Source organism: Microtus pennsylvanicus, chromosome 5 (assembly GCF_037038515.1).
Source record: "Microtus pennsylvanicus isolate mMicPen1 chromosome 5, mMicPen1.hap1, whole genome shotgun sequence".
NCBI lineage: Eukaryota > Metazoa > Chordata > Mammalia > Rodentia > Cricetidae > Microtus > Microtus pennsylvanicus.
In genome coordinates this window covers 110,035,244-110,051,890 of record NC_134583.1, presented here as the reverse complement: position 1 = coordinate 110,051,890, position 16,647 = coordinate 110,035,244, and the positions used below count along the sequence as shown (strand labels likewise).

General features: G+C 36.5%; 1 protein-coding gene across 1 annotated transcript in view; it reads right to left on the bottom strand.

Annotated features, from left to right (window-relative positions):
- Window positions 1–16,647, bottom strand: part of Uhrf2 (ubiquitin like with PHD and ring finger domains 2) — an 80,569-nt gene that overhangs the window by 18,537 nt on the left and 45,385 nt on the right. Inside the window, exons 4-6 of the mRNA XM_075973823.1 lie at window positions 7,690–7,908; window positions 3,967–4,076; window positions 3,257–3,443 (exon numbers count right to left, since the gene is read on the bottom strand). Of these exons, the coding sequence (XP_075829938.1) occupies window positions 3,257–3,443; window positions 3,967–4,076; window positions 7,690–7,908 (516 nt within the window). The remainder of the gene's footprint in view (window positions 1–3,256; window positions 3,444–3,966; window positions 4,077–7,689; window positions 7,909–16,647) is intronic.

Genomic DNA, 16,647 nt, shown 5'->3' with positions numbered 1-16,647 from the left:
CATGGTATATGTGTGTGTCTAAGATTCGAATGCTACCACAATTTTTACTAGCACTAATAAAACATTCATTTGAAATTATTATAAAAATCAAAGGAGAAAGAATTATAGGTACAACAGCAAAATATGCAATGGTTACATCTTTCCATCTAATTTAGTTATTAGAATTCTCATTATAAAAAAATACACAAGAGGCCAGTGAGATAATTCAGTGAGTAAAGGTGCTTGCCACCAAGCCAAGTAACCGAAGTTCAATCCCCAGGACCTACATGGTGCAGAGAGAGAAATGGTTCCCTCAAGCTGATCTCTGAATTCCATTCTTGTACTGTGGTACGCACACATGCGCACATGCACACACACACAAACACACCCCCAACACACAATAAGAAAGTGAAATGCAGAGTGTGTGTGTGTGTGTGTGGTATAGTTCTTTGACAGAAAATTTCAACACCAAAAAAGTCTAGTCCACTGTAAACGGGTTTACAGGACAGCAACTCTAGATCTAGTTCAGTTTTTTGTACTTGTCTGTCCTTTCTCATAAAGCTGCTTTACTCTTTCTCTAAAACCAGGTGTATAGAATGAGATAAGGCTACTCTGCTACCAAAAACTGGAAAGTCTACAACAGTGTTTCTCAATCTTTCTAATGCTGTGACCCTTTAATAAAGTCCCTCAAATTGTAGTGATCCCCAACCATAAAATTATTTTTCTTAGAGGCTGGTCCTATGGAACCATAGCCACGGGATCTCCATGACTCAGGGCAACAGCAGGATATCTGAGAGGGGTTTTGGTGAGGGTCCAGTGATGGTGGTATATCAGAAGCCAGAGGCCTTGGCCAACAACACATTAACGATGAATACTTGCAAGTAAAGTTGTCTGTTTGAACATAAGGGTTCACTGTGTGATACAGAGCAGCTCCCAATGCCACTAAGATGGATGAGGAGGCAAAGGAGAGATGGGAAAGATAAAGGAGCAAAGTGATTTTTTGGGGGGCTTGCTTTCTATTGTTGTAATTAATATTCTTATTTGTATTTTTGTTTTTTATTTTTATTATTAAGTTTCCCTTTGGGGGGAAGCTACAAGAATGAATGGCAGATACGAAGTGACAGGGAAGTGAGTGGAATTGGGGTGCATGAGATAAAATTCCCAAAGAATCAATAAAAAATTATGCAAACTAAAATTATTATTATTATTTCATAACTGTAATTTTGCTACTGTTGTGAATTGTAATATAAGTATATCTGTGTTTTCCAATGGTCTTACACAACCCCTGTTGAATGTTGAGGACATTCAACCTCAAAGGGGTCACTAAACACAGGTTGAGAACCACTGGGCAAGAGCACACCAACATAATCCATCTTAAATTTGTATCTTTCTTTTCCTGACTATCTCTTCCATATAAGTATTAGAGGAAAGATTGTATCTACGCCCCAGTCACTCCTAATTATGAGATCTACACTAGTAGGGTAAAAATGCAAATATTTTAGTTCCCTCAACTGAAACAATTCTACCTGAAAAGGCACCAAAATTCCTTCCACTATATACATTTCCACTGAAACAAGAACAAATAAGACTTCAAAGGAAGCACAGCACTAGTCATGTGATTATGCAAGTCAGGGGCAGAAAGTAACAGAAAAGAGTCAAAAACCCTTCTACATTTTGTAATTTTAACTTTAAAAATATTGTGTGTGTGTGTGTGCGCGCGTGTGCAGACACGCACGCATGTGCACATTTATGGCACACATGGAGGTCAGAAGACAACTTGAGAGCATTGGTTCTGTCCTTCTACTACACGAATTCCAGGGACTGAACTCAGGTTATCCTTGACCTACTGTCTTTCTCTACTGAACCATGTCACTGGCCCCTTTCCTCCTTTCTTTTACCCCTGTAGTTTCTATAGTAAGACAGCCATCACATTTTCAAAAGGCACAGAAAAGAGATCACACTCACTAGTCACTTGGACATCAGTATTATTTTACTATTATATCCCTTCCTTAAAAATATTCCACGTAGCAAAATGTGTGGGGGAGAGCACCGGAAAAGTGGCTCAGGTGTTAGAGCAATTATTGCTGTTGGAAGATCAGAGTTTGATTCTTAGCTCCCTCACCAAGAGGCTCAAAACAGCATGTACTTCCAGCTCCAAGGATTCCAATGTCTTCTACTGACCACTGAGGGCATTGCATATGTACACGCGCACACATGCACAAAAGCAAACATAATTAAAACACACAAAAATTTAAAAAATACTTTTAAAAAAGATTCCACAATGTGATTATTTAAAGGTTTATTACAATTTTTACTAGGTACTTTTCTCCTAATTTTTGCAAGTGGTTTGTTTCCAACTATCGCTACACATTTAAATTTAGTTTATGATAAGTATATTTAATATTAGAGCCTTGTTCTACTTAAGAACTCCGTAAGATTAGAGATACAAAATATATAAAACACTGTTAATATACATTAAGTATTTAATTCCTAAGAATATAACAGGAAATCCAACATACTAGGGTGGACAGCCATTATAAAGGCTGATTAGGCATAAGTGAAAAACTGAAGCTAAGCGAAAGAGGAAAATGTTTCCGGGGGGAAAAAATGACTCAAGTATGAAAACAAAACAAAATAAAAGAATAAGACTTACAAAGTTAAAGGGAATTGAATATGGCTAGAATATAGAGTATTTAGGGAAATAAGGGAGAGAGGTAGTATGACACATAGGTGGAAAAACTATGTATTAATAGCATTCCAGGTTCCTTAAAGGCAACTTAAAGCCTCTGAAGCAAAGACATAATCAAATATGCACTTTCGAATGCCTCCATACTAGAGCATGACCAGAAAGAAAAAAATATATAATCAGAAGCCACCTGAGAGTTATTACAGCAAATGAGTAAAGGTATTAGTGCTAAGCAATGGCTACCTATGACATTTTAAATACTTTAGTGTACTAAGTATCTTTAGAAATTCATGTTCGGCCAGTCCTGTAATCCCAAAGCACCTGGGACACATAGGTAGGCAGATTTCTATCAGTTTGAGGCCAGAATGGTCTACACAGCAAGTTCCAGGCCGGTCAGAGACTACATAATAAGAAACTATCTGAAGAAAATAAAAAAGAGGGAGGGAGGGAAGGAAGAAGGGACGGGGGAGGGAGGAATGGAGGGAAGGAGGGAGGGAGGGATGGGGGGAAGGGGTGAATCCACGTTGGGAAGATCCATTTTGTAGAAAAACAGTAATTAAAATAGAAAAAGACAAAACCCGGTGATGGTACCAGTACTCCTCTTCCGGGATTTTATCCAAAGGTGGACTCAGGCAGTAGATGTGATATGCCATATTGCACTCATCACACAGAAGCTGCTTGTTGGGATCCCGTTTCTCTCCACATTTATGGCAAGAGCACATGTGACATTTCGTATCTGAATCTCCACCACACAGGTCACACTCAGGGTCATTTTTCCCTATAAAGAACAAAATTTTGGAAGTTTTATCTTTTTGTATCTATTATTCTCAGAAAGAAAAATCCAATGAAAGAGCATATAACTTATTTTTAAATGAAAAACAAAATGTACTGAGAAGAACAACCCAAGGTGAGGTTTAGTAAGTGCCGTAGGCTAGAGATGGCTTAGTACATAAAAGCACCTAATGCCAAGCTGGGTGACCTGAGTTCAATCCCCATAGCCCACATGATGTAAGGAGAGAATTCCAAGAGTCCTGTAACCTCTACACTGTGTGCTGTGACACAAATGTGTAAACACACACTCTCTCTCTCACACACGTATTTTTAAACAAACAAAACATGTATAAGCATTTGAAAAATCATTTTACAAACATAACTACTACAAACTATTCTTTTTCCTTTAAATAAAGAAAATTTGTATGGTCTACTGTTTTATAACTCCTCCAAAATTATTCATTGATTAAATAAAACTAAATTTTCATTACACAGCAAATTGAGTCTAAGCCTAAAGGAGAAACTCATACTTAAAAATTTTCCGTCTGCAAAGGAAAGAGGACGGGCTCCAGGTTTCTCAATCTTGAAGATTTCATCTACAAACACCACAAGGCAGTCGTTTAATGTTCCTTCAGAACCCCTGTTTAAAAAGAGGAAAAAACATTAATTTCTATCAGCAAAATTTAAATTATGTAAAAATAATAATTACAGGTCATTGTGAAAATTTATTTTTCCAACTTATAAATTGATTGAGCTTATAGCTATCATAATTACTTTGGTCTTTTACTTTTAGTAGTTAATCCTCAAAGTTAGCTATAATTTTAGAGCAATATCAGGAAAAGAGAAATTAAGAGACTTTATTATTACTTAGATTAGGCAAGAAGTACCTGTTTTACAGACTTATCATAAAGACTATATATATAAAATACTCTCCTATTACTTAAAATAAGATTTAAATATATTTCTCGTATTTCTAGGAAAAAATAAGGTGGCCTCTTACTAGATATTTTTTTTCAAATATGAAGCCACAGTTACTTTAATTTATACTTATATGCGTATTCTTCCATTTCCTACTATGACTGAGAACTTGTCTCTCCTTAAAAACATTATTAATTATGTGAATATGTAGGTTTGTGCAAACACTGCACATGAATACAGGTACCTGCAGAATCTAGATGCATTGAGTAGTCCCCTTGGAGCTGGAGTTAAAGGATGATTGTGAGCTACCTGACATGGATTCAAATTGATCTTCTACAAGAGCAGCAACCACTCATAACCACTGAGCTATTTTTCCAGCCCTCTTTATCCTTTTTAAATCATAGCTTTTGTTTTGTATTTGGAAGACATATTATTAGGCACACATAGATTTAAGACTTTTATTTATTTGTTTGGGCCCCTCTAATGAATTCTACATCATAACTACTACTTAAAGATTTTTTTATTTAATGTGTACTGGTGTTTTCTGTATATATTCTCTATGAGGGTGTTGGATCTCTTGGAACTGGAGTTACAACTGTGAGCTGCCATGTGGGTGCTGGGAATTGATCCTGGGTCCTCGGGTAGAGCAGCCAGTGCTCTTAACCACTGAGTCATCTCTCCAGCCTTCCTTCTACCTTTTTATTTAAAAGAGAAAGTAGCATCCATTAACTTAAAACTTTCTCCACATTTACCTTTTCTATTAAAAATTTAGCATCAAATATAATATAGAAAACTATACAGATAAATGGATAACTCAAGCAACTGTGAGGTATGTAGTCTTTGTTATCACTGATGAGAGCAGATAGAACTGTCATGCTACTTCAGAAATAATCATTTCTTCACATCTTCTCAAGAGTTACATTTAACATGATTTTCTGTAGCCTTACTGCTTGTCTACCACCCTTAGCATACGGCATAATTTCACCCATCTACTAGTATATAATCCACAGATTCCCATACCCTCTTTTTCTTCCTTGCAATTGCTTAAGAACACTATTTGTTCAAACGCTTCTCAGTCTTGGTTTTGACATTTGCATTTCTAGGGAATGGTGATCATTTAACTAAAGTTAAAGACTATAACCTAGCATTCTACATGTGTGCACAAGCCCACAGAAGCCAGAAGAGGGCATTGGATTCCCTGAAACTAGAGTTACAGTTACAGTGATTAGGAGATGCCCATGTGGGTATAGAGAACCATACCCATTGTCCTTTGAAAGAGCAGTAAGTGGTCCAAAGCCATCTCGAGCCTCTAGGAAGATTTTTAACTGTGAAATAAATACCTATCCTCACACCACCTTTGCTTTCATGGCTTTTATGTTTCTAACACTTTAGTAAGAACTGAGTAGTGTTTTACAATTGAAACAGCTATAATGCAACTGTTATACCAATCAATACTATGCCTGTCCATCATTCTACTCAGTTTAGTTACTGAAGTAATTTTCAAACTTAGGATCAGTTAGAGGAATCATTTATAAAATAGCAAATTTTTCTTTTCCTATAAATTTATTATTTTTTTCGCTCATTTATTTATTCATTCTGAGATAGGGTCTCACTATGTATCTATAGTTAGCCTTGAACTCAGAGATCTTCCTGTCGATGCCTCTCAGTGTTCTTATTTAAAGATGTGCACCGCTTACCCCAGATCATTTCTGTTTTAAAGTTCAAAGGCTATGAGTTTAGTTATCTCCTGTTGCATACCCCCATTTTTAAAAATATTTACTGAAGCCAAGTATATTATGAAGTTCCCTATACAGTCAAGTTATTTTGGTAGTTTCTTCAGATTTGTATAACCATATGAATGAATTTTTTTGTTGCTTATATTGATCTACATATTTTCTCTGCTCCCCTTCCTTACTCCCCAGTTCCCTTCTACCCTCAATCCCAATTTACTCAAGAGATCTTGTCTTTTTTACTTCCCATGTAGATCAGATCCATGTATGTCTCTTTTAGGGTCCTCTTTGTTGTCTAGGATTCCTGGGATTATGGATTGTAGGATGGTTTTTCCTTTGCTCTATGTCTAAAACCCACTTATGAGTGTGTGTGTGTGTGTGTGTGTGTGTGTGTGTGTGTGTGTGTGTGTATTTGTCTTTCTGGGTCAGGGTTCTTTCACTCAATATGATGTTTTCTACATCCATCCATCTGCTTGCAAATTTCAATATACATATCTGAATTTTAAGTTGTTTAGAAATCTTTATATCAATTACATCCTTAGCTGAGTAGCAGAACCACACTTGTATTTCTGTAAAAAGGTCTGAAATCTGTTTTCTAAAATATGAGCTTTGATTCTAATATTCTAATATGAAAACAATAAAGTAAAAGTTTTCTTCAACACATCCTAATAGTCTTTATCCTTATCTCAGGTTACTAACTATTTTCATGAAGCAGTTTGTGTGGCCAGACAATCTCAGGTGCAGTTCCTCAAAGCTGATGTACAGATAATAATCAAGGGGTGCTGCTGTGTTCCAGTAAACTTTATTTCTAAGCACTTCAGCTAGTGGGCTAAACAAATGTGTGATTGCTCCCAGATCTGTCACCTTTTGCCATTAATCCAGTTAACTAAAACATGAAAAATATACAAATTTGGCTCTCTCAACAAGCAAAATCTGTTAATGTCGCACTAATATATCAGTGCTCAATACATCATACATTTTCATATTCATCATAAAGAAAAGAAATAAATACACATAGAATTTACAAGGAAAATTTAGATACTCTATACTATATTATGTGGTAGTGATAACTGTCCAAGTGTAAAAGTTCTCTGTGAGACCATGCCTACAACTCTATCATTTGAGGAAAATTCTGCAAAGTTACAAGCTAGATAGAAAAGAGGTTAAGCTGTCATCTACAGCGAATATGTGAACATAGTTCTTCAATATTTTTGCATATTGTTTCATCTATAAGAATTCTAAGCGAGGTGGTGGTGGAGCACACCTTTAATCTCAGCACTCAGGAGTCAGAGGAAGGTGGTCTTCTGTGAGTTTAAAGCCAATCTAGTCTACAAGTCGAGTACCAGAATATATATAAAGAAACTTTGTCTCAGTAAAACAAACAAAAAAGAATTCTAGGAAGCACAGGCAAGACACTTTCATATACAATATTCTCCAAAATTATCATTAACCTTAGCAATGAAGATAGATTTGGTCTTAAAAATATTCTCTTAAAAAACAGAAAATTTTCTTTAACCCCATCTTCCTTAATAGAAATATGTGCTTCACATCTGAGAATTATACTTCCAACTGAATAACTAAACGGCATTAGTGACAAAACCTTACCCCAGGAACACTTTCACATAAACTTCTTTTTTGGTCCTTGAGATTGTCTTCAGTGCAGTAATTTCAGCATCATACCAAAATCCTCTTTTGTCTGGACTTTCTACATTGTAATTAACCATCACCACATCACCAACATTCAGTTCATCCCATTTTAAAGTGGTTCTTGCTCGTGGTCGAAGATCCTTAACATTCATTTCTAGAGTACCACTTTCTGGATATCTGAGTGAAAAGGAAAAGAAACCACACGATAGCACTCAGAATTATTTTCACAGGAGGCTAAAATTGCATGCAATATACAATACATAATCTGCAGAGTTGAGGGAAAAAGTAAAATGTCCAGTGGTGGTGGCACATGCTGGAAGAATATGCTAAAAACATGGGGGCAGGAGAATCAATTTGAGATCAGCCTGGACTACACCTTAAAATGTATACATATCTATAAAGTAATCAAGCAGCAACAACCATTATTACTGGGTATACTTCTCACTTATACTGTAACACTCACAGGCTAGTATCTATAAACGTGAACCTGAATGAACTCTCTTCCCCCACCCAACTAAGCCTTGGACAGGGCCTTTTCCATGGCTTTCAAAGTGTTAGGCAAGTGTACTTCCCATGTTTTGTATTCACCATCATATTAAGTTGGGGTTTCTTTACAGACTCATTTTCTTTGTGTGTACATGCATATGTCAATATATACTCATGTGTGAAGGTGCCTGCTGAGGCCATCATATCCCCTGGAGCTAGAGCTGCATACAGTTTTGACAATTCAAAGTGTGAGTGCTGGAAGTCAAAGTCAAATTCTCTGGAAAAACTGAAAGCATTCTTAACTGTTGAGCCTTATCTTCAAATCCTGGGGTTTCTTTATGTAATGATTTTATTCTGTCACTTATTACTATTATAATATGCTAAATGAGATTATCTTTCTTGATACTTAAATTATAAACATTAAGACTTAATTATCACAGTTAAAAATTCTTATTAAAAGCTGAGGAAGATGTTAATTATTAGCTAAGAGATGGAGTATTTAAAGCACAAACTCTTCTCTCATATTTAGGTTTAAGAATTACATCAGTGGAGCTAAAGAAATAACTCATCAGATTAAAGGCACTGGAGGACCTGGGTTCAATTATTAGCACTAACATCATAGCCCACAACCATCTCTAACTCCAGTCCTACGGGATCCCCACACCCTCTTCTGGCATCTGTGAGTACCTGGCAAACACATGGTACAGGGATATACATGCAGAAAACATCCATATACACTAAACAAATAAAGTCAATAGGGGCTGGAGAGACAGCTCAGCCACAAACAACACTTACTACTGTGTTAGAGCACCTGCTCTTACAGAGAACCAGAGTTTGGGTCCCAGTAACCACCAGGCCATTCACAACTGCCTGCAATTCCAGTCCCAAGGGATCCAAACCCTCTTCTGAGCTCATGGGCACCAAGTGCATAGATGGTGCACAGACATACAGATAGGCAAAATCTCATTACATATAAAATAAAGTCTAAAAAATTTAATTGTTACAATTATTTTACCAGTCTTGATGTTGGGTCCTCCAGTTTAGCAAGTGTCATCATTTGCTTCATTCATGAACCTAGCTAACATGCCCCAACAGCTTCCATTTTCTTGGGAATATCCCTGTTAAAATCATTGTTCTTAAATGTAGTAATGTTTCCTAGTAATGTTTAAGACCAAATAAATAATTAAATAAATAAATAAGCCAAAAAACAAAGCCCTACAATTTTATATGTAGCAGGAAGTAGAACCATGGGGGTAGGGAAGACACCTAACATAATCCTTTACTTTAATGCCTTAAAATTTATTTTAAGCCCAGAATGGTGGTGTACACCTTTAATCCCAGCATTTGGGAGGCAGAGGCAGGCAGATCTCTGAGTTTGAGGCCAGACTGGCTACATAGCAAGTTCTAGGACAACCACATACACTACATAGAGACATTTAAAAATTTTTTTCAGGCCCATTTTATTGACATCATCAGGCCAAAGAAAGCAATCAAACAATACACTCAGGCTTCTATAAAATTAGGACCTGCTGCAGCCTTTGTGTATTATTGATTACAAGGAAATGAGTAGCATTCACTGCTTCCACTCAACCGAGGTGAGGCACATTGTTCTGGCGCTTCTAAGTGTGGTATACAAACAAGGGTATTACCACACCATCTGCAAACTCACTAAGAAACACATTCTCATGCTACACTCCTGGCCCAAATAAGGAATACTGGAAATGAGACTCAATATTAAACTTACAAATTTTTTCAGTCAGTCAAGTTAATTATATGCCATAGGAATACATAAATATTCATTATACCCTTGGGAATCAGCATTAGTAAGACAGAGATTGTTGGGAGGTGGTAGTGCATGCCTTTAATCCCAGCACTTGGGAGGCAGAGCCAGGGGGATCTCCACGTGTTTGAAATCAGCCTGGTCTACAAAGTCAGTTTCAGGATAGCCAATACTATTACACACAGAAATCTTGTCTCAAAAACAAAGATATAAAGAAGGTAGAAATTAATGGAAGAAAATTAACCTTTTGCCAAGTAAGAGTAGCTTGTTCAGATTGAAGCTGATCTGAGGAAGCTGCTCCATGGTTTTTCCAAACCAAACAAGGACTATGCAAGCCCATGACTCTCACGACATATCTGACTTGCCTACCATGAGTATATACTGCATGAGATCTTTAATCACACAGTTTAGTCAAGACTCTACATTTCAGTTAATCGGATGAAGGAAAGTCCAGTATTGGTGAGGTGCCCCAGAGACATTCTGGTTCATTTATCTTCAGTGCCATAATTCCCTTTAGCAAAGCTTCTGTTCAGACTGTAAATGATGGAAGGAAAGACTTGTCCTGACACAGTTCTGATACAGGAAAGGGTAGATAGTTGATACAGAACCAGAGATTAAGTATTTGGAATTTATTCATGTCTTAATCCCATGAAGAAATCCAAACACTCTCTTCAGAAAAGAGAGAGCATTTGACAGCCTTAAATCCCCCCTGCCCACCTTTAATTATCTTTCAAAAGGTACTGTTTTTAGTGCTTTTCTTTAGCTCATAACAAAGTGTTTATTTCTTTACTATCCTTGGGTCTTCATTCAAAATATGTTCCATTTTTACCTTGCCTGGGTTTAGAGTTCCAATTTGGTTTTTTGCTATTGCGTACCCTTGGGAAAGCTATTCCAAATCTGTGACTAATCCTCATCCATAAAACCATGAACTTCACCTCACCTGGTAGTTTTACAAACTAAAAATTTTACTAACTTTAAGGTACACAGTACTAACAAATATAAGTTGCTAAAAGAAAAACCTCAAGAAGGAATCTTCTTTCACAAGTGCTATTACATCCACAGTTCTCCTCTAGGTCAATGGTCAAACTTGAATATAGAAATGCGACATTTTCTTCAATGTATGTAATGAAATAGTTAGATTTGTTTCCTTTTAGAAACAGTGTCTGTAGTCCACACTAACTGGATTACAGATGTGAAACACCAATCCAGCTAACTCGATTTTTTAATTCTTGAATCATGAATTCACTTTCTGCCTCATATTAAGAAGAAATTTGTTTCAGGAGGGATTACTTCCTCGGCTATAATGTGAAAGTTATACTTTAGTACTGTAACTTTATCATCAGTCTGAAAAGCATGTTTCAACACCATCCATTTGTCTAAGTTTTTCAAAAAGTACATACTCAGAATGTAGACATTTTGAAAAATAAAGAGCTTGAATAGAGTTTTTCTTCTTATTTGGCTGGTTTTTGCTGATCTGAGATAGGGCCTTACTTTGTAGTGCAAACTGTTCCCCAACTTGCAATTCTCTAGTCTTGGCCTCCCAAGTGCTGTGACTACAGGTGTGTATCATCCCAATGGCCTCCAATTTTACACAGAGATAGGAAGGGCATCGACAAGTTAATTGCTATTGTGGTCATCATGCAGGCTTTGTGATTTTATGTTATGTGTTAAGAGTTCTTATCCATAGGCAAGAGATTCACTAGACTCAGAACTCCTCAGAACACAGTCCATCTATGGCCACTGTACAGAATGACCAGAGGAAACATACACAGCAGATTCAAGCTTTGAAGGTACTGCTCCACACAGAACATGCTTCTTCCAACCAAACTGCAACATGCAAAATGTTTTACCATGCCAACACATTAGAGAGTACAGAGTTCTTAAAAGCTGGCCATTTAAGACTCACGGTGCACATCAAAATTCCAGACTCCCCAAAGCATATATTCAATCTAAGTTATAAAACAAAATTCTCCTAAGATCTGTAAACAAACCTTTAAGGATTGTAGTCTGAGATCTGATGTCAGTTCTTTTCTAGAAATGCTAAAAAGAATCATTTTTACTACCTATTATGTTGGCTGATGTTTTAGGAAGCAGATGTTAAGAAGGTGACAGCTCTAAAAGATATGGAGAAAAGATCGTAATTAGGCAATAAGGAACTGTAGACCATGGTGGTTAATTGTGTACAAAGGAAAGTGAAGTGCAAGACATGAAAGTTCTCAGGGACCTGGGTAAGTCTTGGTCAACACAACACTGAACTCAGGCGTAGAAATTAACCAGAGCACCACACTGCAGAAACTGACAGGCCCAATAAGTCTTTGGTTCAAATGCTATGCGCACAGAAGGTTATCAGCTAACTCAACTTCTTGAAGCTGATGGTAGAGTTCTTTCTTGGAGCAACTGTGACACTCTTCAGAATAATCCTCTGGTACTTACGTATGCAGGTACAGATAAAAGCCAAACAGGCCATGAGTTGATAATGAATGAAGTTAAAGGATTCATTATGTTGTTCTCTCAACTTGTCAATCTCTTTACAGATTATTATAACAAAACAAAAACACTACAAGTTAAAAACCTAAACAGAAAAACCTCTCCACATTTTTTTGAAAATTCACGCTAACATTCAATGCTTCTAAGAATAAGCAATCTTCTGCCCTAGCCCACCACACCTCCTGAATTCTCCAAGTATTTCACAGAGGTAACTGCTTTTACTTCTCAGCTATTTCGGTGGGGGTGGGGGGGTAAGGAGGAAGAAGAAGAGAGAGAGAGAGGAAGGGAGGGAGGGAGGGAGGGAGGGAGAGAGGGAGGGAGGGAGGTAGGAAAAGGAAAGGGAGGAAGGAAGGAAGGAAGGAAGGAAGGAAGGAAGGAAGGAAGGAAGGAAGGAGAGCGAGAGAGCGAGAGAGAGAGAAACCAAACCCAGGGCCCTAGGTATGCTAGGCAAGCAATATACTACTGAGTTTCTCTCCATCCTCAAAGCCATTTCCCAACTATCTCCACATCCTCAAACAATACGCTACTCGGTTCTTTTTAGATGTACTCTATCATATCCCTCACATCTACTCCACTCCCTCATACTTTCTACATAGGACTTATTCATACAGGAATTATTCTAAGTGTCTACATATTTTTATAGCAATCCCATGACAAGGAAAGTAGCCATTTTATCCTAATCCTGCAGATAAATTGCAGAAGTAAAATAACTTATTTAAATAGTGATAAGAAACAGATGCTTCAAGCTTTTCTTCTTCTAGACACCATACTTTTAAACAAAAGCTGATAAACTTCCTTGTTCTTGTAAGCATATTATACCATGTGGCTTTTAAAGTCAGTATTTTTAACATGTTGACTTTAATAGTATTTACAGCTAAGCAATGAAGTATATAGTTTAATTAAATTTTTTTGTTTTCTTTTTGGTAAATTTTCTTCTTGGTGCTGCTTAGTATTCTAGATTCTGCCAGTTATAAAACTCCTCTATAATTAAATTTTTTAGGTTCTCTACTAATTATTCATTTGTGATCTTCAGAATTCCTTTCCTAGAATGTTTTATCTTTCCATTCTGAATGGCCTAAACCAATTCCAGTATTTCATGGTGGTTTATCTCCTTCCATTTTCTGCTGTGTTGAGTACATTTCTTATATACTCTACACCTCTTTTTCTTTCTTGGGTTAAACACAGCACACTAGGAATGGCTAAACAGCTAACACAAATTAACCAAGCCAGTCATCACAGACCCTGTTCATATGCCTACTCTCAAGGAACCCAGGAAAGTTAATGCCTGAGCCTTTCCAATGCCAGTATGTTTCTGGTCGATGGATTTCAACTTTCTTTGGAATGTTTCTAGGCCCCAGAAGTCACTCCAATTAGTCACTATCTGGAAACACCAAGAAAGAGTAAACCTGGGCTCAAACACTGGGACAGATCTTTAAAGTACTTTGGTTGACAATTATCCGCTAACTCTTGAAACTCATTAGAATTATTTTTTGGAGATAAAAGCGGGGTGTCCACCAATGTCACTAAAGACACATCTAAGACCATTCAACCAAATGGTTCTTAGTTTTCAAAATTGTGTGCTTTTTCTTTTCCTTGTCCTCACAATGAAAGGGTCATTTATTTGTTTTTTAACTGTCTTCTAGGAATGTCAAAAAAAATCCATGCATCTTTCTCTGGATGTTTAACTAGAAATACTTACTTATTTGTTGTCTCATGCTGTCATCTGGGCTTGACCGGAATTCACTATGTAGCCCAGCTGGGCCACAAATTCATGGTCCTTCTGCCCAAGTACCACTATACCCATAACTTTGAATTTATCTTTAGAGTCATTTCTTCCTGCCACACACCTTAACAATCCAGTCACATGTATCTACTCTCAAGCTCACTTTACCCTTCTCCCAGTTCCCCTCCAGATCACAGAAACACAACAACCTCTAGCTTGTACTCCGATTGTAAATACTTTTATCACAGCACTTACACTGTAAAATGCAAAGTTTTCACTGAGAAGCAAGTAGCTTGTTTTCACTTTACAACATTTGCGATAAAAAGCATTGAAGGATATTTGGAAACATGTTCAGATATTTCAGTAAAAAAAAAAAAACCCTGCTTTTAAGTAATTAAAGAGCTTTAAAAAATATTTTTATTTCATGTGTATGAGTGTTTTGCCAGTATGTATGTATGTGGACCAGGTGCAGGTAGCGTCTAAAGAGCAATCCTGGCTGGAATTGGAGTTATGTATGAGGTTCTGAGTCACCTTGTAAGTGCTGATCATTGGTCATTGATCACTGGTCCTAATCAAGATCAATAACTATTCTTAACCTCTGAGATATTTCTCCAGCCCCGAAGTCTCTTAATCAAGTATTATGCATTGTAGCCACTATATCTGAAACAGATTTGATTATGCTATTCCTTTTCCTAAGGGTCTGGTGGCCTAAGCAGTTAGGTGGCACATTCAATAGTTTGTTTTGCATCACTGTAACAAAACAGCTTCAAAACTTAATAAAGTTTTTCATTTTAAATTATCTTTAGTCTGTGTTCTGGGGTTCATAGTCCAAGATCAAGTAGGCACCACTGATTTCTCTCTGAAAAACAGATTTGTCACAGCAATGTGGCACAATGGTAACAGCATGTCTGAGAGAAAGTGAACCCATCATGAAATACGAAGTCAAAAGACTAGGTTCCATAATACATTTCAAGGACATTCCTCCATACTGAGCTAGAGACTTAAAAGTAGGTTCCAACCTATAAAAGTTTGATGAAAACAACTCTTACTCAGTCAATCAACATGTTCCAACCACATGACTCCTGAGTAACAAGACTTAAGCCATATCCCAACAGTATTTATGAGAACAGAATGCTATGTAGAATTAAGTACAAATATACTTACTTCAGTGTTCTTAAAATAGCAAGTAAAATATCTGTAAGTAGCTAAACTTTTAAGTATACCAGAATTTGATAAAGTCTATTTAAGTATAAGCAATTGCTAATATAGCTATCCATTTCCCATGAGGCTTGAAGTTACTGTGAATTGGTCTAGGCAGCTATTTCTTCCAGCATTTACACTGAGGAAAACTGATTGTGTAAACACTCTAGGGAAATGGAAGCTTGAACAATTTCTAAGTGACTTAAAGTATTCATAAAGAATTGGAGTAATAGAGCAAAGTCAACTTTCCTTACTACTGTATCAGAGTCCAATCTCTACTCCCATGGGAGGAAGAACCTATGGTCCTTTCCTGTTTCTAGGAACCTGGAAATCAAAGCATTATTTATTACACAGGTCCAAGTTGCTACATCCTGGATTTTATACCACTTCAGTGAGATTTAGATTGCCAATAAGCATTAAATAAATCAAAAGTTTAAGTTTTCTTTAAAAAAAAAAAAGTTTCACTGCCTCCAAATGTAATTAAATTCTTTTTTTTTTTCGAGACAGGGTTTCTCTGTAGCTTTGGAGCCTATCCTGGCACTAGCTCTTGTAGACCAGGCTGGTCTCGAACTCACAGAGATCCACCTGCCTCTGCCTCTGCTGGGATTAAAGGCATGCGCCTCCACCGCCCAGCCTATAATTAAATTCTTTAAGTTACCCTTCAAAGTAGGTACTTTTAATTATCTTTAACTAAATGATATTTAACAACTAAAAACAACTCATTTTTGATAAGTTATTGATGAGTAGAGTCTACAGAATTCCATTACAGAGAAATGGAAATAAGTTTGCATTCAATACTGAAACTTCATTTTAATATGTGGTCTGTAAACTAAAAATTCTAAGACTCAAAATTATTAAATAAGGCAGTAACCAATGAAACACTATCTTCAAAACATTGCTTCCTGGAGAATATGTTTAAATAAGGACACCATTCATCTGTAGACATGTTCTAGTTTAGAAAATCTTTAATGTCAAGCTGCATGCAAAAAGAAAACATTTCATATTCTAACAGAAAATATTAGGACATCCCACACCTTAAATTTAGGGCTTACAGACAACAGGTTACTTAAAACAGCTTATATTGGGAATTTTACAAATACATCTCATTTTCAAAAACATTAGCAATGATGAATTACTATTCTTATAAAGGGAGAAACAAAATTCTGTTAAATGTATTTAAGCCAAAACCACAATACTTTAAAATACTTACCAATATAACCTGAGTTTATTCAATAGTTTA